Below are 23,164 nucleotides of genomic sequence, written 5' to 3'. Positions count from 1 at the left end.
CTTAGGAGACGCATGCTGAGGTATTTCTGAACTCTGCACTTTACTTTCAAATGATTCAATGGGAATAAAAGTGCTTGGCCATCTTGGCAAAAAGACAGAGCTGGCAAGCAAGTTGTGGCAACATGTTGACACAAAGAATTGAAGTGATGACCATTATTCTTTCACGTTAAAACTTTATAAAGTGTACGCCAGGGGCACTGACATGTGCCTGTAAACCCAGCAACTCGCCAGACGTAGGCAGGAGGATCACAAATTCCAGGCCAAACTGGGCAACGTAGCGAGACCTTGTCTGGAAATAAAAAATAAAAAGGGCTGGGCATGTAGCTCAGTGGCAGAGTGCCACTGGGTTCAATCCCCAGTACTCTAAGCAAGGGCCTAACATTGTGCATGAAACTTACTACCAGCTCACTAAATTCAACTCCTCGGGAAGGGGAGGGCAATTATGATTGAAATTCAGTTAGTGGTTTCCCCTTCCTCCCACTACGCTCCTCCCTTCTTGAATTCTTCCATAGAGCGGAACCACCCGAGCGAGGCTTCTGTCCCTGGGCGCTCTCCGTAGGTCACTGAACTCTCATTGGCTGGGGATCGCCGACGTCTCATTGTGTCGCGCGCTGACATTTTTCCGTGGAGCGCGGGTTCGGATTCCAATTTTAGGTGATCTTATCAACCTAAGCTATTGGAACAGATGGCTCAGAAACCTCTGCGCCTGTGAGTTACCCTGAATCAGAAGGCTGTGTGTGTGTGTGTGTGTGTGTGTGTGTACGCGCGCGCACGTGTATGTACGCATGGAGACGGGCCGGGGTCCTTGACAGGAAGGAAAAGGAATAGGGCTAGGGGTCGCAGGGCTGCTGGGAAACACCGGTCAAATCTTTGGGCTCTTGGGGTCGGCCCCTTTCCCGGGTCCTGTTCACTCTGAGAGGGGACTCTCTAGGCAACACTCACGGAAGCACCCGAACTCTGGTCTTCTCCGTCAGGCCTAAGATATATCATCCCCTCATTAATCTCTTTCTTTACCCCATTTATTTGTTAACCAAATGCTTATAGACCTTAAGCCCATTGCTGGGTTCTGGGCAGTGGCAGATAGGATACATAGATAGTGCCATGGCCCTGGCGCACTTTTTAATGGGAGAGAAGGGGACGTTGGGTTGCAAAGAGAAGTTCATTGACGCATTCAACAAGTATTTATTTAACAACTTCGTCGTGCCAGGGACAGTGCTAGGCGTTGCAAAGATGGAGTTGCTGCTTTAATGGAGCGTATAATCTGTAATCAAAGAATACAAATAAGTGTAAAATTTTGAAAGTAGTAAATGTCAGGCAAAAAGTTTCACAGAGGATTATAATAGTGGTATTTAACTTAATGGAGGGAATCAAGGACTGTTTCCCCCAAGGAATTGAGGCTGGAGCCCTGGTAAAATTTTTTGTGTTTAATCTAGAGAAGCCATTGAAACGTTTAATAACGCCATGGTATGGTCAAATTTTCATTTTGGAAAGTGATTCTGACTGCAGCGTAGGAAACAAATCAAAACCAAAGTAGAGGACAGCTAAGATTAGGTTGAGTTATGATATGGCAGAGGAAAAGTTTAAGGCTTGAATGTTCGTTAAGAAAGTGAAATCAGTCTTGGTGATGATTTGGTTGTGAGTTAGGAGTTGTCACTGTTCCCTCATTGATGTCTCTTTCTTCCTTAGGTAAGGAACACTACAAAATGCTCCAGATGAGGAGCTAGTGAATTATGATGTACAAACTGCACAGTGTATCTCCCAGAAACAATTATAATTCCATGTTACAACTACTGTGATAGAAGTATAGAATCCTGTAGGAGCACCAGGAATGGTTACTAATAGGGACTGGAAGGCTTCCTAGAGGAAGTGGTGCTCAGAACATAAATAAAAATGCTTAATAGTTTATGACGGAACTTGGTCCTAGATGCTATGTGGGTTTCTGAGATTTTGAGAAAGGAGTGACTTTCCAAACTGTCAGGAAGGCTTCAGAGATGTGCTAGGCCTAGAAAGAAGGGGAAAACTTAGACTCAGGATGGATAGGGAGGGACTATTAGTAGAGGTAACTATCCTAGGAGTGGCAGAGGCAGAGTGACCAAATTGATAATATTAGGAAAATTTGGAGCAAGCACTGGAGAGACAGGCAAGACCTGTGGAAAACTATATTTCTACAGGCAGTAGGGAAATCTCTTATTTAATGTTCTTTAGGAAGAAACATAAACTAATGGCTTTATATAAGATGATTAGGAAGAAAAGAAGATTTTAGAGAAATATAAGTGTATTCTATACTTTGTGAGAAGGTATTAGAGAAATATAAGTGTATTCTGTACTTTGTGTCCAATGCTAGATTGTTTCTGTCATATTACAGGAATCTGAGTTGTTCAGCCTTGTAGTTATTCTCCATTCCTTCTTCTTCCTCATTTCCCATCCTACTTCCCACTTTAATTTGTGGTTAAATTCTAAATTATTTATTTCCTTTCTCTCTTCCTCATGTTCATTAGACATTGCCCTTTTTGTTGATATATTTGCTTATGGTTACTTTTTCCTTCAGTCCATCTTTCACTGTTACTAAAACAATCTTTTTATAAGGTATATAAGATCATGTCACTACCCTGCTTGAAAATGTTCAGTGATAAGGATAATAAAAGGACACCAGAAAGACATACTGACAAAACAAAAGGAACTATAATACTTGGAGTTATAAGACACTAAGGAAATGATATAAATAGTGGAAAAATTATATAAGTCAGAATCAGAAGAACTCAGAAATGAGATTATAGAATAAGTCGCTTCATAACCTGGGACTAGTCCATCTAACCTCAGCCTCTGCCATTTTCTACCTCCCACCCCATAACATTTTACACAGATTTGTTTCACACTCCTTTTCATATGTTTATAATAACTAGAATGTCTTCCCTTCACTGATTATAACCTTTTGAGGCTTTGAGTCTTTCTCCTCTTTATACTCATTCTAACATGTTCTTAGTATAGTACTTGACATATTACACTTAGCATAGTGTAGGTGTCCAAAACATGTTTATTGAATGAGTGACTGAACCCCTGTGTTAAGGTGGAGACGAGAGAAATAAAACGTTCAAAATGTGAAAAATGTTTGGAAAAAGGGCTGCGTTACTTGGTGGGGGATTTTTGATGTTTGGTCATCAAGACATATGGACAAAACTTGGGAATAAGAAGAAGCTGACTCAACTTGGAGAAAAGGAAAAGCTAAATTTTAGAGTTGGAGGTATTGGTGACATCTTCAAGAGGTGCTGCCTCATGGTTAGTAATAGATTATATGCATTAAATCTCTCAAGGTAAATTACAGAGGGACTGGATCACATATCTTCTTAATCTAGAAGATCTCTGTGTGTGTGTGTGTGTGTGTACGTGAACATTTACATATATATAGATAGACACACATATTACACACACACACCCCTGGTAGACCCACTTGTGTTTGCTGAATTGCCATAATATTTATTTCTTGTTTGCAGCTTGGCTTGTGGAGATGTTGAAGGAAAGTTTGATGTTTTATTCAATAGAGTTCGAGCAATTCAGAAGAAAAGTGGAAACTTTGATGTAAGATTCCTTTTTACTGAATTTTATTTTACCATTGTGGTCAAACATACTAAAATAAAATTTGGACTCCTTTATTAATTTCTTGATTGAATGCAGACTCTCCACTTTTGTTAGATTGAATTACTTTTGTGAGTATGAGCATGAGAATTCAGTAGCTATAATGTGATGGGGAAGAGAGACCTACATACTATAGAACCTTTTATACTTCTTGCATTTGAATCTTATTACTTTATTACTGCACAAAAAAACTGGATTTGGGGGCTGGGATGTAGCTCAGTGGCAAAGTGTTTTCCTTGCATTTGCAAAGCCCTGGGTTCAACCCCCAGTTAAAAAAAAAACAAACCCAAAAAACTGGGTTTGGGAAGCACAGATCTATTTCACAAGTGTGTGATATGGGTTAAATCAGATAATCTATCTACAAGATGCTTCACAAACTAAAGAGCTCCAAATCAATGTTATGTATGGTTACAATTAGACTGTGAACTAGAATACAGAAGAGTATTCTAGGCATGGAGATAATTTTTCATTAGGTTAAAGGTCAAACAAAGACAACAGGCAGGAAATGTGGTTTTTATGCCCTATATCTCTCAAGGTATCTGATATTTTAAGTTTTATATTTCACAAGGGATTCTTTAGAGATCCACTTTTCTATCGCCGTATATTCTAAGGAAGAAGAAAGACGGTGTAATGGTGGTGTAAGACTGGGAATATTTGAGGAACACCTGAATTCTCATTTCTTTTGGAAGTTCAGTTCCCTGACTCCCTCTTCCCTTTCCCCACCTTGAATTTGACAGTCTGTGAGCCAAAGTTTAATAATTCATGGAATCAATAACTATGACAATGACTGTGAACTGTGTATTGAAGTTCTTCAAATTGATGAGGAGTAAAAACCTGGTCTGAGAGACCATTAAGTAGGATAATTAGCTGAATGTTGCTATCAATAATGTATTATTTAATATTTAAAAATCTCATATGTCTGTTTAAAAAACTCATTTTAGCTGCTGTTATGTGTAGGAAATTTCTTTGGCTCCACCCCAGATGCCGAATGGGAGGAGTACAAGACTGGCATCAAGAAAGGTATAGAATCTATTTTTATTTAACATGATTTCTACAAAATTTTGGGAGCTACAGTTATTACTGTGTTGTATTTCATAAGTTAGTTATTTAAGAATTTCCCTCTTGAGCTTTGTTTTGTGCTGGAAGAGTGTACATGCATAATTCACATGTGCACATTTTGAATTTGCTTCAATTTAGTTCCATAAAAATTATACTTGTCTAAGTTGACAGAACTGAATAATATGCAATCAAATGTGTCCTCTGCTTTTTCCAGTTTTAGTGTTTGGTAAGCTTTTTTAGGGTCTGTGTTTCCTGCTTATACGTTGAGCATCCACTTTAAATGTCACTTAATTGGCCTAGTGATATCATTTAATAGTCAAGCCACAAGGTTGAGTATAGGATATTCTTAGTGGAGAGCAGGTTCTACATTTAGGATTTCTTTGGGGTAGTGTATAGACTATATTTGCTATGGGTATTTTTCCTGCAGAGAAGCATTTCTTTAGTTCCAAAGCAGATCTAGTAACCATATGGTGTCATGTCTGTTCCTCTTACCAGCTCCTATTCAGACATATGTGCTTGGTGCCAATAACCAGGAAACAGTAAAATATTTCCAAGATGCTGATGGGTGTGAATTAGCTGAAAACATTACTTATCTGGGTAAGGTGATATTTTTTTGTGTTTGTAATGAACATAATAATGTATTTTTGGCTGATTTCTTCTGACATTACTACCTGAGAAAATGGTGACTTGGTTGCAGGGAAGCAGGTTCCCAAAGTTTGTGTCTGTGCTCTTAAGGCAGTGTTTTGGTTTTTTTTTTCCCTTAGTTATCTCCCCCACTTTCTCTCAGTCTCCTTATGTTTCCATAACCCAGTATAGACTCTTTCAGCCAACTAATGGGATAAACTCCTTGCCTATGGGGTATGGAGTACTTAAGGTATAAATTATGTCCAAATAAAGGAAATTCTACTTTGTGGTCTTACCTTAAACCTTGCTGGATATATACTGCTTTCTTGTGAGTTAGGCTCCTAATTAGCTCTAGATTTCATTCTAAGGTTTTGGCAACTTGCAAGTTTTTAGTGCTGATCTTTTTATTCCCTTTATACTTTTTCTAGTTTCAGATCCACTTTTCAATTCCAGGTTAAAGTCCCTCTCCGCCCCCGCCCCCCACAACAACCCTCTGGATTGTATGTATTGGTTCTTTAGTAGGTTTCTTACTCTAAATCTAAAAACTACACTGATAATATCTGGCCACTTTAAAAAGCACTCAAATTTTGCTTTTGTCTTCCCCCACCTGCTTACTATTCTGCCTCTTTTATCATTCAACTCATTTTGCCTAAAATGGTTTCACTGTTGTTTTCATTTCCTCTTTGTTGTCTTATTTCTCTAGAAGCAGGTATTTCCTTTGCTATAAATGCCCTCTTTCTCCCTCCTCACAATAGTCCATCTTGGCCTTTAGTGTTTATATTTCATTGTGGCCCTTCAGTAAACAACCTCATCTTCCTCCCATTATATGAGATTCCTTTAAACAAAAAACTGATGAAAGACTTTCTATTTTTATTTATTTTGTTTGTTTTGGTTTGGTTTTGCTTTTATTTTTGTTTTATTTGTTGTATTTTGTTTTTATGTTGCTAGTGGTGGAACTCAGGGCCTCACATTTGTCAAGCTTGTGCTCTACCACTGAGCTAAGTCCTCAGCACCTTTGCTTGTTTTTAACCACAGTTTTGAGATATACATTTTGAAATCCCATTTTTGTAGCTCTTAGGATAGGCCTGATTTGTGGCAATTATCAGTGTAGTTTTTAGATTTAGAGTAAGAAACCTACTATAGATATTTGACAGTCATTTTGCCAGATGAATAGTTCCAAAATACTTGGCTTATTTCTGTGAAATGAGTTTTGAGATCCAGTGAGAGAGTTATGGCAAGATTGCAGTAAATCACCAAGTCCATCTTGGAGCAGGAGATGGAACCTTTATTCACTAGCTGGCAGTCAGGATCCACCAGCTGGCAGGCCAAGGGGAAGGCTTCAGGTCTACACTCTTCGACCCCCCTGCTCTGGGGTTTGAGTACACCTTTTATAGTCTAAAGCCATATTAATCATAAGTGGCTGTTGCTATGATTCAAAGCCATAAACAAATATCATAAGCTCTAAAATCATAAGCAGAAGAGGGAGTGGGTCAAAAACATCTCTACTTGAGTTCAAGTTAAAGAATGGTTACTAACCTCTAGATAATCAATCTCTGACAGGGTACATTGTTCAAGAAAAATGGGAACCAAAGAGAACAATTTTACATTGTATCAGAATTGCCATTTTGTGTTGCCAAACATGCTATGCTAAGCAACTGTTGATTTTTATATCATGTGGAGTCTCAGGGCAAAATGGAGTTTGTTTGGTCATTGCCCGTATAGCCTGACCCATAACAAGAAGAATAGGTAGTTATTTGTTTATTTATGCATTTATATTGTCATGCTGATCACACACAGGGCCTCATGTATGCTAGGGAAGTTCTCTTACGGAGCCACATCCCCAGCTTCCAAGCAGTGATTTGATGGTGAACATATGATATGATTTAAGTGTTGGCAGAATACCCAACATATAGTTGGAAGTAATAGCTTTTTTTCTAGAGTATATAAACAGGGTCAGTGTTAAATAGTCTAGACTTTGTGGAGGAAGATGAAAAACAAAGCTGAGAAGAGGACCGAGTTATTAAGGAAGAAATATAGTGAGAAGGGAAGTAGGTAGATGTACTTTGTAGGGAGATATCTTCAGCTAGTGGGTAGGCTAAGGGAGGTGCTCATAGTACTGTTTGGAGTAATAAAGATATTGTCAAGTTCATAGAATCTCTAGGGTGATTATTGGTCTTTAAGAGAGGCATGAGAGAGGGAAACTATATAGCAATGGGTTAAGAAACTAAGAGGTAAGGCACTTAGAGAGCAGGTGCTATTCAAAAAATTTGAAAATGAAGAAGAGAAAGTTCCTTAGAATGTATTTTTGGATGGGGATGATTGAGTGTATTGTGTTCTTTTCTAAATAGAACCAGTTGAGAAGAAACTCAAAAAGGGAGGTAAAAAATTGATAGGACAAGATCTGGGAGACAACAGAAGGAATGGCATCAAGGTGACAAGCTGGGAATATAATTTTAGAGGAGAGTAGAGTCTAATTTTCTCAAACAGTTGCTCTTTCCATATATTTTCCTTTTGTTAGAAGTTGCAGCCTTTTGTAGACTATAGCTTTCTCAGAGCAATTAGTTTTTCTTCTTATTGCCTCCTCCTATTTTTAAGTCTAGGTTTCTTTTAGTCTATGTATAGTCTTCTCTAAAAAGCAGAAAGCCTTTTTCTTCTTCATCACTCCTTCCAAACTTTTATCAATAATATTTGTATCACAGCTGGTATGAACAGACTTACCCATGCATACCAGCAATCTCCATGTAAGGGCTGCTCAGACTGAACTGTTGGAGTCAGGCAACATTGATATGCAGCAGCCAGGGAAGGGCTACAGGAATTTACACTCCTTCAGGCATATAGAATGGCAGGGATATAGAAGAGTTGTGGCATGAAAAGAAAGATTCATTGTCTTATTTTTTCTATTCCTGCAGTTTTGATTAAAACTTGTCCATTTTTTTTTGAACCAGGTCGGAAAGGTGTCTTCACTGGAAGCTCGGGCCTGCAGATTGTATATCTCAGTGGGACAGAGTCATTAACTGAGCCAGTTCCAGGTTACAGTTTTAGTCCTAAGGATGTGTCTTCCCTGAGAACAATACTGTGTTCAACATCCCAGTTTAAGGGTGTTGATATCTTGCTCACATCTCCATGGCCCAAGTATGTGGGGAACTTTGGGAATTCTTCTGTGAGTAGTGCTTGTTGGAATTTTTAAAAGTAAATTGCACTGGCTTAAGTTGACTTTTTCATTTAAAAAAAAAATTTTTCTCTTTATATTGAATAGTATTAACTCTTGATACCTTTCACAATAAATCATTTGTGAAGTTTTTCAGAATTCTTAAAGCTATATAAACTGACCAAAACAAAAGTTGATCTCATAAAAATGTGGTTCACAAATGAGATTACTGAAATCTTAATTATAAATGAGTGGTTCTTTAAATTTAATCTCTGCTTTATTTCTCTCAAACCTTCTCTTAATATGCTTTGAGATTTTACTTTTAATGAAAAGATTTACGATTGACAGTTCTATAGTTGTATTTTCCTCTTTCTAGTCTAGATTACTGCTTTTTGGCTATCAAAGTATTTTTAAAAATTGAATAATTGTGGGATTGAGTTTAGTCATCTAAAAATATGGAAAAGATTTTTTTAAATTTTGTGCTTCTCTGTTAGAAATACTTTAGTATTAGAATGCATTAGAGCTCATTATTGCATTTGATTTTAATATTTGTGAGTAATCTCAAGGATATATACCAGGAGTAACAGCTATTGTGGAGAATGAAATACTGTACTGGTGGACATCAGCCTAAGAAATATCTTGTAAATGTGTGTGGGCTGGGGTTGTAGCTCAGTGGTAGAGTACTTGCCTAACTCTGGGTTCAATCCCAACATGATGGAAGGAGAAAGGAAAGATTATATGTGAGGGCAGAAAGCATCAACTGAGCCTCATTGAAGAATGAATGCATTTGGGGACAAAACACTACGAATGGGTTTATAATTATCATTGATGAGCTAGAATAGTGACCTGTAGACCAGGGCCAACTTTAGCACTCAAAATAGCAGAGATTATCAGGGAAAATGTTAACAGGAGAAGGGACAGAGCTCTCTTCCTTTACCAACCCATGGTTATGTTTCATCTAGAATATAAAGATTAATGCTAGTTGCAGCGTAATGGTATAGTAAAGCTAGGGAAGATTCAGAGAAGGGGTACCAAAGTGACGATAGAAAGGAGAAAGACATGTATGCTCTGTAAGGAAAGATGGGAAAATTAAGCCCCTTCATTTGGTGTGTGTGTGGGGGGGGGTACTAAAAAAGGACTTTGATTAAAGTTTATAATAACTACAGGATATTTACGGGGAAGAATCCATAGAATCCACCAGTCCCTAAGAAATTATGACTAACTTCAAGAACAATTCCCTGCCTCTCAGCAGAAACTTAAAGGAGGCAAGAATAAGACAAAAGGAAGTCCCTGCCTTACTTAGTAGAAAATAAACTTTGCTAATTTATTTCCAGCTAATAATTTCTTTGAGAAAAGAGATCATGTAATTGGTTATTAACAGAAGCTAGGGATATTCTGGGAACAGGCCTAACTTTTGAAAAACTGTGTTACTTAGAAGCCTTTTAGCAAGGGTGTTGGTGCAAACTGCTATTTCCTTAACTGTAGCAAAATAAAGGATTATATGCCTATGTGATGAGATCCTTTAATATTCTGTTGGATCCTTAGAGATATGAAGGCTAGCTTTTAAATTTTATTTTCTGCATTGACAGATACATAGTTGCACTACAAAGCACATTATAGAGGTAAATTTTTGTGGGCTCCAGAGAAAGACCTTACTTTCTAAAAAAGGTTTTAATAATATGTGTTTTGGATGTTAGTATGGAGCAGTTACCTTGCTTTTTAACCTCTGGTTTCTAATAATTATTCCTATTTCTCCATTCATAATAGTCCAGTAGCTTTGTGTTTGATTTTTCTCTGATTTCCATAGGTATGAAATTCACTGAACAAATTCTGCTGCTTACATTTGTATCCATGTACAAATTTCAAAGATGTTTCAAAGAATCTTATTTCCTGATAATTTCTGAGTCTGTATGGATGACCAAGTTTTCATTTATCAGGGAGAAGTGGATACCAAAAAATGTGGCTCTGCCTTGGTCTCCAGTCTTGCCACAAGCTTAAAACCAAGATATCATTTCGCTGCCTTGGAAAAGTCATATTATGAGAGGCTTCCATATCGGTGAATAACATTTCCTTCTTTTTTGACTTTTTGAAGAATTTGTCTTGAATCTTCTGTGTATAGACATGTATCTTGCTCATTTTTAGTTTTGTATCATCTTGGTTCCTTTTGGCACTGGAACAAATTACCCTCGAGTCATTTGTCTTCTCTGAGTTTGTTCCCTAACTCGAAATAAAAGGAATTGTACTGTAAGGTCCCTTTAAGTTTGAGGGTCTGAAGTTATACTACTATATAATCACTGTAGTCCTTTATTGCACATTAGGTCCTGTTATCATTGGATCAAACCAATTTTTTTTTTGTATAGTATTGAAAGTTCAACTCTCAGTATAGTAACTGTGGAATTATTTCAGTTTAGAAATCAAGTACTTGCATCAGGTCTCTCCTTCTACCCCCTGCTTTTTGTTTGTTTGAACTTAACTTACTTTTTTTCTTCTAATTAAAATAATTGTTGCTTAGTGAAATAAACATTTAAAACATAGAAGAGCTCAAAAAGTATTTTGTTATATATATATAGTTTTAGTTATTTTTTTCTATATTATATAGATACTTTGGTATATTTATATTTTTACCTGGGAGAAAAAAATCATAGTAAACGTTACTATTAGAGGCATTATTTTTTCCACTTAGAGCACTCTTTTTTTTTTTTTTTTTTAGTTTTGCTATTTCAGCTTATTACACAAAAGAAGAAAGAATAATAAAATGAACCATCATGTTCCCACCAGCTAGCTTCAGCAATTATTAACATTTTGACAATCTCACAACTCTTTTCTTGAAACCAAACATTGGAATTTTGGTTATTTTCAGAGACATGATCTCATGTCTTTATTTTATTTATTTATTTATTTATTTTTTCTTGGTTGTTCACAACATTACAAAGCTCTTGACATATCATATTTCATACATTAGATTCAAGTGGGTTATGAACTCCCAATTTTTACCCCAAATGCAGATTATCTCATGTCTTTATAACAACAACCCTGTGAGTTAGGAATTTTTAAACTACCAGATGGATAGATAAATCCTGCAAGAAAGATAGGTAACTTCTCTGAGATTATATGATTTATAGTGGTGGATTTAGGACCTCTGCTCTTTTCATGGTCATATTTCATAGTTAAAAATCAAAAGTAAAGTGCTGGTAACCTGTTCTCTCTCAAATATGTTCTAGAAACCATGTCGTTCTACAAGAAAATGCACAGCATGCCACCCGGTTCATAGCCCTGGCAAATGTTGGGAATCCAGAAAAGAAAAAGGTAAAGATTTGAGTATTTGGCAGTAGGTTAATGTTCATTGTCTGCTTGTTCATTGTTTGTTTCTCTTGTCCATGTAGCATTCAGAACTTCCCTTCTCCCCAATTAAAAAATCCCACCAGCTTCAGATTCCTTTGTAGAGTTAAAGTGATGAAGGGTTAGGTTTCCTTGGATTTTTTTTTTTTTTTTTAGGATATTTTAGAGAAAGGTTTGGGAAAAAATAGGTTCAGTGGAATAAAAGCAAACTATCAAATGAACGGTATTCCTTTCCTTAAACATCCATGTGGTTTTCTCTATGGGTATTTGTGACTTTGCCCTTAGATGGCATTCTTCTTTGCTTCTCTTAACAACTTCCTTTAGCTGAAATAATAAAATTTTCCAAAGGATTTACCTACGTCTTCTTTGGCTTTGGAAATTATTAGTGATGTCTGAAATTCATCCTTGAATTAGAAAATAGTTCATTTGTATTAGAAAATAGTTCAGGTGATACAGAAGAAGATACCATAAGGGTAGGTTGCTTTTCTCACTTCCCTGAGAGCATTTCTGATTTCCTAGGCCAAAAACAGTTTGTTGTGGATTGAGAGAGCTAAAATCAGAATTGGTCCAGTGGGAAAATAGGCAAAATCATCTGCCTGAATTATCTAAAGCTTATTCCTATATAATATGCCACAGAAAATGTACGTACAAAAGATAAGCAAAACATATTTAGTTCTTTTTCATATTTTAAGCTTCTAAGCTCAATTCTTTCTTAGCAAGTTTAGATTTGTAGTTGTTTGTTTGTTTGTTTGAGGTGCTGGGGGTCAAATCCAGGGCCTTGCACATACCAGGCAAGGACTCAAGGAGTCTATCACTGAACTATATCCCCAACCCTTTGTAGTTTTTATTTTGAAATAGAGTCCCTCTAAATTGCTCAGGTTGGCCTTGAACTTGCAATCCCCCTGCCTCAGCCTCCCAAGTAGCTGGGATTACAGGAGAGTGCCACCTCACCCATTGTAATTATTTTTAATTGACTTTTTAAACTAAATAGTACTCTTAAGTATTTTCAGTCTATAGCTTTACTCTCAGAGACATGTAAGCGACTCACATTTCAGCCAAAGACTATGCACGTTTTAAAGTTAGGCAGGCATTCATCTCAAAACTTTGTTCCAATCTGTACTGCTACTAGCAGTATAGTTTTCTTTTCTTTTCTTTTTTTTTTTTCTTTTCCTCTCCACACTCACTGGATAATGTCAGATTTTTATTGAAGCTTTTGCCAATCTGATAGATTTACTTGGTTGCATTTCCCTGATCATGGTAAGGTTAAGCATCTAGTCACATCTAAAGTTTTCAATCTCTATAAGTCAAAGATTCTAGATATTTATATATGACTATTTACTTCTTTGCTACTAGTTCTTAAGAAAATTTTATCAGCATATATAGCAGAATTTGTATAGTATTAGAGGGAAACCTTGAGTTTTCCAATTGTAAGTTTCATTAGGAAAAAAGAATGATAGTGTTGATAGAATCTATTCATAAAGATGAAGGACTCATAGATAGAAGCAGCTTGTCTTCAAAGGTTATGGAGCTAGTCCCTCTGGACAGTTGTTTCTGCTCCTTAATCTAAGTAAGGGCCCCTGATTGGTGTAAGGGCTGGATTTTGATTTGTTGCTTATTATTTCATCAGTGCTTGGCTACCTCTACAGAGGCCACTGAATTGGCTTTTGATTTATCACTGTATATTCTCTGAGCCTCAGGCAGGCTTTTAATCAATTTCAGGTTCTTTCTGTGAAATCTTCACAGTAATAAAGGCTTACTACATTTGGGTATACAGTATTTCCCTTAATGTTATGTTTGTTTGTTTGTTTTTTCTCTGAAGTATCTTTATGCATTCAGTATTATTCCCATGAAACTAATGGATACAGCAGAACTGGTAAAACAGCCTCCAGATGTCACTGAAAATCCTTACAGAAAATCTGGAAAGGAAGCATCCATAGGAAAGCAAATTCCTATCCCTGAGGTACATTCTGGTTGAGGGGTGGTATTTTCTGGGTTGCCAGGATTGCTAGGTGTATTTTTTTTTTTTGTACTGGCAATTGAACCCAAGAGTGCTTTTCCTCTGAGCTACATCCCCAGCCTTTTTTTATTTTGAGAAAAGATCTCACTAAGTTGCTTTGGGCTTTACTAATTTACTGAGGCTGGTCTTGAACTTGCAATCCTCTTGCCTCAGCCTCCCAAGTCATTGGGAATACAGGTGCGAGCCACCATGCCTGGTGCCAGTTGTACTTTTCCTGGGTATCGTTTAGTACATAAGACATGTTTAATCCTCAGAATAAAAATCTTGTTTTTTCTTGGGAAATTATGGTAGTGTTTAAGAAGTATAAGTAGATTTCGACTAAGCTAGTATTTTTTTATTGTAATTTGAGGCTCACAGTTTCATGTTAAGTCTTTGTCTAAATTTGTTTCATATATTGGGGTTTTTCATATGTTAAGTTTTTCCTTGTTTAAAAGTTGATTATCTATTCTTAGCTTTTAAAGCAGAGATCTAGCTTGGTAGCAATATAATCTATAATAATTTTAGCATGATTGCTATAAGGGAATAAGATTCACTGTGAATAAATTTTCCTAATTATAGATTTTTCTGAAATAATTTTTTCTCCCACTAAAGCAACAAATATCAAGTTTCCTTATTAGGATTCATGGTCTGCTTTCTCGGACATTTCTATCTTTTCAAAAAGGCTTTTTTGTCTTCTCTTTTTACTGTTGTTTCTAATGGCTCTGATTTCTCATCTCTTTAATTAAAGTTTAATTAGATTTGTTCAACCTGTGAAACTGTGGGACTATTCCTTTCTCCCTATTGAGAAAGGAAAAGGAATTTTGGGTAGGTTCATATTGTTCTGTTTTAGGTAACAATTGCTCTATAGCCTTAATTTTAACTTGTTTTTCCTAAGAAATGAAGTTGGTAGCATGGTATGTTGAGATATATGACTGAGAATCCTGGCACCAGGGTTGGAAAATATTTTTGTTCCCTAGAATTGGCAGGAAGGGCTATAGGAAACAGACTAGATGTGGTTGGAATGTTCCCTTGTGTGTGAATAACTGACTTTTTGTTTAAAAGTTAGTTGAATAATATAATTTTCTCTCTTTAGTCATTCCAGGAAGATTCAGCCTGTCAGTTCTTCTTTGATTTAAATGAAAAGCAGGGAAGGAAGCGTTCATCCACAGGCAGAGATAGCAAATCTCCTCACTCAAAGCAGCCTCGCAAACCTCGTAAGTACCTTGGTTTCAGAGGTTTCCTATTATTTTGGAGTTTTTGGAAAGTAGTATTATAAAGAGATCATCTTTTGGAAGAAAGAAATTGTAGAGAGTCATTAGAGGAAAAGTAAAAATAAAATGTGTCAATAACATGATGAAGTAAAAAGTACATACAAAACCTATAAGTTAATAAAATTATAGAATAATCAAACTGAGAGGAAGGACTTTAAGGCCATTTTATTGGGAGTATAAAATGTTACCCAGGATCTTGAGATTTGACACTGGCACAGCTGAGACTAGAAGTAGTATACCTGCACCCAGTCCAGAGTTCTTTCATTGCAGCCTTTTGCCAGTATGTGCTACTTTAGTCAATATGTGATTATCTGTTTGTGGATCACCTATCTGTGGATTAGTTATAAATTCAGAACTTTTCTAAAAGAGGTTTAGTTTCATTGAAAATGGTGCTGCGTGGCTATGGCTATATTGAGGAGCACATGTCCAGCCCATTGCTGCAGTGCTGTATGCAGTCTTTGCAGTATATAAATATCAAACAAGGCTGAATTCTATATGGTGATTATATGTTATAGTGCTTAGACCATAGTAACACTTGGCTTTCTTCCACTTAAAGCTCAGCCTCCAGGACCATGCTGGTTTTGCCTTGCCAGCCCTGAAGTGGAAAAGCATTTGGTGGTCAACATTGGCACACATGTGAGTTGCTTCCATGGACTTTTACCTTTTACAGAGAAGACACCTGCTCATTTGTTTTTTTATTAACTTTATTAAGGCAAGATCCACATACAAAACATATCCATTTTACGTATACATTTCAGCGATATTCAGTAAGCTTAGTGAGTCATGCATCCATCATGTAATACAGTTTTAAAACATTTCCATCACTCCAATAAAATTTCATGTGCCCATTTGCAGTTAATTTTTGTTCCTACCCTCAGCCCCAGATAACTACTAGTGTACTTTCTGTCTTTATAGGTTTGTGGGGGATTTTGGACATTTAATATAACTAATATAACTAGAATTATATAATATGTGGTCGGCCTTCTTTTACTAGCATTATATTTTCTTGAGGTTCATCCATGTTATAGAATGTATCAGTATTTTATTCATTTTTATTGTCAAATAGTATTCCTTGTATGAATGTACCACATTTTATTTATCCATTCACCACTTATGGGATGTTTGAGTTTTTTTCACTTTATGGCTATTAGAATAATACACCTGTGTAAAATTTGCATGCAAGTGTATGGTTTTATTCAGGCTGAAAAGAGCCCTGATAAACTCTTCATGTCTCACAGGGAAGTTATTCTGTTTCATAAGGAGCATCTCAGGTCTTGTTTGTGACTCAGTTAACACCTCAAGTAGGAGGCCACATGAACATTTTAGCCTAGAGCCTAGACATAGTAGTCAAGTTTTATTTGCCTGTACTGTCCTTTGTCTGGTAGAACTCCCTTCAAAACTTCTAATGACCTTTGTGTCTCTGGCAAAGGGTTTAGAATCCCCCCTCTCAAGCCATTCTTCTTGTTCACCTTTTATTAGACTTTCCCCTCTAGCTTTCTCTGCCTGTGTTGGTTGAGTCTTCCTGGAGGGATGTATGCTGATGGCCCTTAGCCACAAACTGATAAAAAGGGGAAAAAGTCTGCTTAGAGTCCAAACATACTATTGCAAAATTAGTTTTTAAATTGCGTTTTATTGCTGGGAAAAACATTCATTCAGGTTCTATTTATATATTATTTGAGATAACCTAAGCATGGAAGAGATTAGAAAGAGCACTTGAAAGGGTAGGAGGATATTTTGCAGGTGTGAAACTGTTCACAGGAACTGGAAGTATGCATTAGAGGTGGGAAGCTACTTAGTTTAGACTTTAATAAACAAAGAATTCATATCACAGAATATAAGTTGATGTTTATGACAGTGATCCTGTGACAAAGAGAAGGCCAGAAGACAGACTTCTGGAGTAACCTTTTAAAACACAGTAAAAACGGTTATTGTAAAATAAAAAATTTAGTGCCTGTGAGGTTTTGATGAACTTAGTCATATGGAAAACTAATTGTAGATTTGCTTGGTCCTCTCTACCAAATAAATCAAGGAGGCTTATGTTTTAGTTTGTTTCCAATACATATCCTGTCATTGTATTGGATTTTTCTCATTGTAGATAGAAATAAATGACACCTTTCTTGAGCTTTAATTTTGAATTCTATATTTGTCTGCATTGGTATTAATTGGACCCTTGTCTATTCACTCACAGTGTCTGTCTTTCAGAGTGTCTGACAATAGAACAGTCTTGCATGTTTTTATTTTGACAGATATGTTTTAGTTGCTTTTGAAGACTGAGATTCATTGTTAGAAACATAGTTTTCTACCTCTTTTAATGTTATCTGAGTTCAACTCCTTCCTTCCACCCTATTAGGTTGTGTTTCCCTTAACTTTGTACAATTTAATCAGCAGCTTAAAGCTGGAAGGACATTGGATGCTAATCATGTAATCTTTGTCTTTTTTTGTGTGTATTTGGGGGTGAGATATGAGAACTGGATATTATCAGGGAGGCAGATAGTGGTCATTTTAAAATCAGAAGTGGTACTTTTCTGTAGTTGAAGGGCAAGTGGTGATAACTGAAATTTTGGTTTTAAGTTTAGAGCCTGGGAGGAACAACCCAATTGGTGTTTATTACAATTTTCACTCTGGTCTGTGAAGCCAAAAGTCTTCTTGTATATTCCCAGTTTATTTGATTCTTACATAAAAGTTTGTTACATCCAAAATCAGATTTTTAAAAAGTTCAAGAATATCTGTTAATAGTGTTTTTAAGCACTTTTCTCTACATCCTCAGTCTCACTATTTATTTACTTATTGTTCTGGGGACTGAACATAGGGCCTTGTGCATTCTAGCAAGTACTCTACCACTGAGCTACATCCCCATCCCTTTTTATTTTATTTTGAGATGGGGTCTTACTAAGTTGCCCAAACTGGCCTTACCTGTGATATTCCTACCTCAACCTTACCAGTAGCTGGGATTATAGATGTGCACCACCATGCCTGGCATAAGCTTACTCTTTGCATAAGCTTTGCTCCCTGGATCATACATATGCAATATTGTTCTCAACTGTTCTTTAGTGCTACCTTGCCCTGGCTAAAGGAGGCTTATCTGATGACCATGTCCTCATTCTGCCTATTGGACACTACCAGTCAGTAGTGGAGCTTTCAGCAGAGGTGGTGGAGGAAGTGGAGAAGTATAAGGCTACACTGAGACGCTTCTTTAAGAATCGAGGGAAGCGATGTGTTCTTTTTGAGAGAAATTATAAAAGCCATCATCTCCAGCTACAGGTAGGTGGTATCTATCTAGAAATTTGGAAGGACACTCTGGTAATCTTGATATTGATAAATAAATATTTAAATAATGGCTAACTTTATTATTTAATTTTAGTTTAATATTTAAAGTGTTTAATATGAATTTTCATAACAATTTTTAAATAATGTTCATTTAGAAGGCTGAAGTATCTAATGATTACCCCAGAGATTTCATAGGAAAGTACATGATGGATGTAAATGAATAGCAAGATGATATCTTGTTTAGAAAAGGTATGGGAAGGTTCCAAGGAAGACGCGGGCCTTACGGGTAAGAGTTTAGAAAGGTTTGGATATTTTGTGTGGAAGTCCTGCATGAGTGAAGCCTTAGAGGTAGGATGTAATCTCGCAGCTGGCATGGGGCTAGCAGCTCAGAAATTTGGCAATTGTTTATGGATAATTTGTAATTGTGGTGGTTTCTTTCTGGCTCATTTGTTAAGTTTTCAAATAGGCCTGATTCTGCCACATACATTATATAGGAGCTGGCATTGACTTAAAAACAGAGAGATCTTTCTTAAGTTTTTCCTGCATCAGAGATTGGCTCCCACAAGTGGCAGTCTAGCTCATAAGTTTAAGTCCTACAGACGGGCTGACAAAGGCCTGTCTGGCCTGAGGAGAGTCTGTGCTGAGGGGTGTTTCTCTACCCCTGTGATGGATTTGCTATTTCTCTGAGACTATGCAGACACAACCTCTCTGAAAAGTGTACAAAGAATTCCCATTATTCCCCACACCTCTGCCCAGGTCATTCCTGTGCCACTCAGCTGTTGTGCTACTGATGACATTAAAGATGCCTTCATTACCCAGGCTCAAGAGCAACAGATAGAGCTGTTGGAAATCCCAGAGCACTCTGACATCAAGCAGGTGAAACAAAAGAGGATGGTGATGGTGATGGCTTTTTAAACTATAGTTCCACTAAGTAGTTTGGGATTTGCAGCTACTCGCATATCTGTTTTCTTTCCTTCTAGACTGAATTCTTTGCCAAATCAGAACTTATAAGAAATGAGTTAGGATTTTAGGTTTTCAAAACACTATTGTATGTCCTCATACAACTCTGTTTACTTTAGATTGCACAGCCTGGCGCGGCATATTTTTATGTTGAACTTGACACAGGAGAGAAGCTTTTCCACAGAATTAAGAAGAATTTTCCTTTGCAGTTTGGAAGGTTTGTATGTTTTCCTTAATTTCAGTGTATTTTCACTAGATCTACTATAAACATAGTGGTAGTCTGCATGAATAATTAATAAAAAGCCAAAGAGGAAATAGTCCTTTTCAGAAGGAACTTATAATTTTAGGGCAACACAGGTATTTACATATATGACAGTCATGTGATACAAAATGTGAAGAGCACCATGACAGAGTTTTGGAGAGCACTGTCCTTTAGAAATTCATAGGAGAGAAGAGTTCGTTTCTATGAAGCATAAAGCTTTATGAAATGGTCAAAGTTGAACCTTAGAGAGAGACTTAGAGGGCAGAGATTGGTGTGAGGACATTTCAGCTAGAAGCGTGAAGTGCTACCCATTGAGCATATACAGTGGGTCAGACACTATGCCAAAAACATTACATACATTTTTTCATGTATTATTTAATCTTTAAAACTCCATAAAGTAGGAACTGTCATCCTAATTTACCAATATAGAGAATGAGACTCTAAAGCAGTACCAAATGAACTTTCCACAAAGATGGAAATGTTCTATAAAGCTACACTATCCAGTATAGTAATCATTAGCTAGTAGACACTTGAAAATGTAGCTAAATGTCTGAGGGACTAAATTTTTTATTTTATTTCATTTTAATTAATTAGAGTTTAAATTCAAACAGCTACATCTGGCTAGTAGCAATTTTTTTGGATAGCCTGGTTTAACAGGGGTTGATTTGCATGCCCATGATCACACAGTGATTCAAACCCAGGTCTGGTAGACCCAAATGTGAGGTCTTAACCTCATTATTCTGTAGTTCTAAGAGTCTCAATGAGACTTCATTTGTGCTTTTCATATTAGGCAAAACATGAGTGCAAGATCATACAGGGAATAGAATCAGTTATGCAAAGATCAAAGACAGAAAGTGGTTGACGAGAAAAGACAAGAGTATGGAAGGGAGTAAAAAATGTATAGAATGAATTATATAATACTGTTTTCAGTGAATTGCAGCTATATTTTAAGACTGGGTTAAGAGTGAACCTTGAACCCTTCCTGTATTCATTTGGAATGATAAATTCATTCATTTATCCCATTGGATAAATCCAGTAAATGTAGTCGTCTCCATTTTCAAAGAGATAATTGAAAATGAGAATAAAAGTGTTATACACTCCAAACATCTGACTTGATCTTTTTGTTGTTGCCTTGACAACAGATGCAGATATACAGTGATGCTATAAGCAGACATATAAAGCCCACAGACATGTAAAGCCAACAAAAGGAAGATCCTTTGAATGGTTTTGTGCTTATGATAGTCACTGATATTTCAACATTGTTTTTCCAAATACTGATTTGTAGTTAATAGCATTTTATACTTAACAAAATACTTGAAAAGCCATTTTTTGTTATTGTTGTTGTTGTTCTAATCGTTATACATGACAGCAGGATGCTCTTCAGTTCATTGTACACAAATGGAGCACAATTTTTCACTTCTCTGGTTGTACACAAAGTAGGTTCACACGATTGGGGAAATCTACATGTACCTAGGTTAACTTATCCATCTCATTCCACCATCTTTCCTACCCCATGCCCCCTCCTCTTCCTTCCCTCCCCTTTGCCAATCCAAAGTTCATCCACTTGTCCCATGCCGCTTCCCCATTGTGGATTAGCATCCACTTATCAGAGAAAATATTCAGCCTTTGGTTTTAGGGGATTGGCTTACTTTGCTTAGCATGATATTCTCCAACTCCATCCATTTACCTGCAAATATTATAATTTTTTTCTCTTTTATTGCTGAGTAATATTCCATTGTGTATATATACTACAGTTTCATTATCCATTCATCTATTGAAGGTTTGTTCCACAGTTTGGCTGTTGTGAATTGTGATGCTATGAACATTGATGTGACTGCATCACTGTAGTATGCTGTTTTAAAGTCCTTTGGGTATAGACCAAGGAGTGGGATAGCTGGGTCAAATGGTGGTTCTATTCCAAGGTTTTTAAGGAATCTTCATACTGTTTTCCAGAGTGGTTGCACCGATTTGCAGTCCCACCAATAATGTTTGTGTGTGCCTTGAAAAGCCATTTTATCCCCCTCAGCTGTGTAAGAATAGTGGTTCTGTCTTCATTTTGCATATGAAGAAGCAGGCACGAGGTTTGCTCAGGAAGCTAGAACTTGAGCTCAGGTCTTTTGACTTTTAGAAGACTCATATCATTTATTTCCAACTCTTCTATTATAGTTTCACAGTAGAAAATGAACCAAGTAGAAACATAAAATTATTTCTAATGTATAAAAATAAGTAAAAATAAATAAAAATATAAAGCAACAGAAATTAGAAGGAACTTGTGTATATGTATCTTTGGTCTTGAGAACCAAAATAAGTTGTTTTCTTCATATTGAGCTTGTGTTGGTGTGCCTATATAGGTGTGACCCCCCTATAATAAGATGCAGAAGCATTTTAAGTCAGAATAGTTATGACACCTGACTGCACCTGCCTCGGAAAACTCATGTTCTAGTTGGGATGACCAAACTACAGTTTAAAGCAGGATCATAGATAATATAGTATTTTGATTGTCCCCTTTGTACATCATAAAATCCTGTAAGGTAGGTACTTTTTTTTTGCCTCTCATAGGTGAGGAAATCAAGACTTAAGGAGATGAAGTAGTCTGTTCAGGTTATAGTGGCAGAGCTAGAAATGGAATCCAGTCTCTGATCTTTCTGACATCAGTGCCTGCCCTCTTCCTACTATTCCATGTTGCCTTTCTAAGTACCAATATTATAGTTCAAGTTGTTCCAGAGAAGGAAAAGTAAATGAGATATGAGGGATCAGGAAAGAGGTAGGACTTGAGCTGATCACTTAAAATAGGTATTATTTTGATAGACAAGATGGCAGAGAACAGTATGAGCAGACAGAAATATGTATAGTTTCTTTAGGTGATGTTGGGTCTGACTGGAGAAAGACCAAGGAAGGAGGAGGGGGCTTAGGGCAAATATTTCTGATTTTGACCTCTTTTTGTTCTTTCTGTAGGGAAGTATTGGCCAGTGAAGCTATTCTTAATATTCCTAACAAGTCTGACTGGAGGCAGTGTCAAATAAGCAAGGAAGAGGAGGAGATTCTGGCTCGTCGCTTCCGGAAAGACTTTGAACCCTTTGACTTTACTCTGGATGAATAAGCAAAGGGAAGAGAAGGGCACTTTATGAACCTCATAGGAAATTTTCACAGTCTTCCATAAGGACTGTTTCCCTGCCTCTTTTGTGCATTCCCATGGAACCTGCCTACAACAAGAGGCCTAGGAATGAGGTTGTTTCTCTTTTCTTTTTTTGTTTGCTTTAGAAAAATCATTCTAGGATTAAAATTCTATGTTAAAAGCATATCTATTATCCAGCTCTAAGAACAGCTTATGTTTATCTACATTTTCAAAAATTTAAACCATTAAATAAAATCTTCCCTGGTTGAGAAGGGTCTTGTGTTTATGTTGCCTATGACCATTGAAATGAAACAAAGTAGTATGTGCAATAGAAAAGGCAGAGCTTTAGGCCCAGCTGTTAGTCCACAATCATACAGGGTGGTTTCTCCCTGAGCAATTCAGGGTAGAGAAGGGTCTCATGGGCCTTGCTAACCACCCCGCCACCCTCCAGTACTGGAGATTGTACCACGGTGTACTCCACCACTGAACT

General features: G+C 36.8%; 1 protein-coding gene across 2 annotated transcripts; it reads left to right on the top strand.

Moving 5' to 3' along the window:
* Nucleotides 1-582: 582 nt before the first annotated feature.
* Nucleotides 583-22,956, top strand: CWF19L1 (CWF19 like cell cycle control factor 1). Of its 2 annotated transcripts, XM_081267895.1 has the most exons (14): nucleotides 583-708; nucleotides 3,492-3,576; nucleotides 4,575-4,653; nucleotides 5,188-5,289; nucleotides 8,262-8,476; nucleotides 10,402-10,520; nucleotides 11,686-11,770; nucleotides 13,623-13,763; nucleotides 14,902-15,013; nucleotides 15,627-15,706; nucleotides 18,122-18,331; nucleotides 19,094-19,213; nucleotides 19,417-19,514; nucleotides 22,515-22,956. In XM_081267895.1, the coding sequence occupies exons 1-14, from the start codon at nucleotides 686-688 to the stop codon at nucleotides 22,657-22,659; spliced, it is 1,614 nt and encodes a 537-aa protein (XP_081124021.1). In that variant the 5' UTR covers nucleotides 583-685; the 3' UTR covers nucleotides 22,660-22,956. The 2 variants fall into 2 exon arrangements, with proteins under 2 accessions (XP_081124021.1, XP_081124022.1); XM_081267896.1 differs by lacking the exons at nucleotides 583-708; nucleotides 3,492-3,576; nucleotides 4,575-4,653; nucleotides 5,188-5,289 and having other exon boundaries at nucleotides 8,313-8,448.
* Nucleotides 22,957-23,164: the final 208 nt, after the last annotated feature.

The sequence above is a fragment of the Spermophilus citellus genome (genome assembly GCF_964194105.1).
Source record: "Spermophilus citellus genome assembly, chromosome: 15".
NCBI classification, from domain to species: Eukaryota; Metazoa; Chordata; class Mammalia; order Rodentia; family Sciuridae; genus Spermophilus; species Spermophilus citellus.
This window is presented reverse-complemented; position numbering and strand designations above follow the sequence as displayed.

Bases quoted from the DNA above. Each gene is read 5' to 3' on its own strand.
- CWF19L1 (XM_081267895.1), top strand. From the start codon at position 686: ATGGCTCAGAAACCTCTGCGCCT. The intron at 709-3,491 runs GTGAGTTACCCT...TCTTGTTTGCAG, and splicing joins GCTCAGAAACCTCTGCGCCT to CTTGGCTTGTGGAGATGTTG. The intron at 3,577-4,574 runs GTAAGATTCCTT...AACTCATTTTAG, and splicing joins AGAAAAGTGGAAACTTTGAT to CTGCTGTTATGTGTAGGAAA.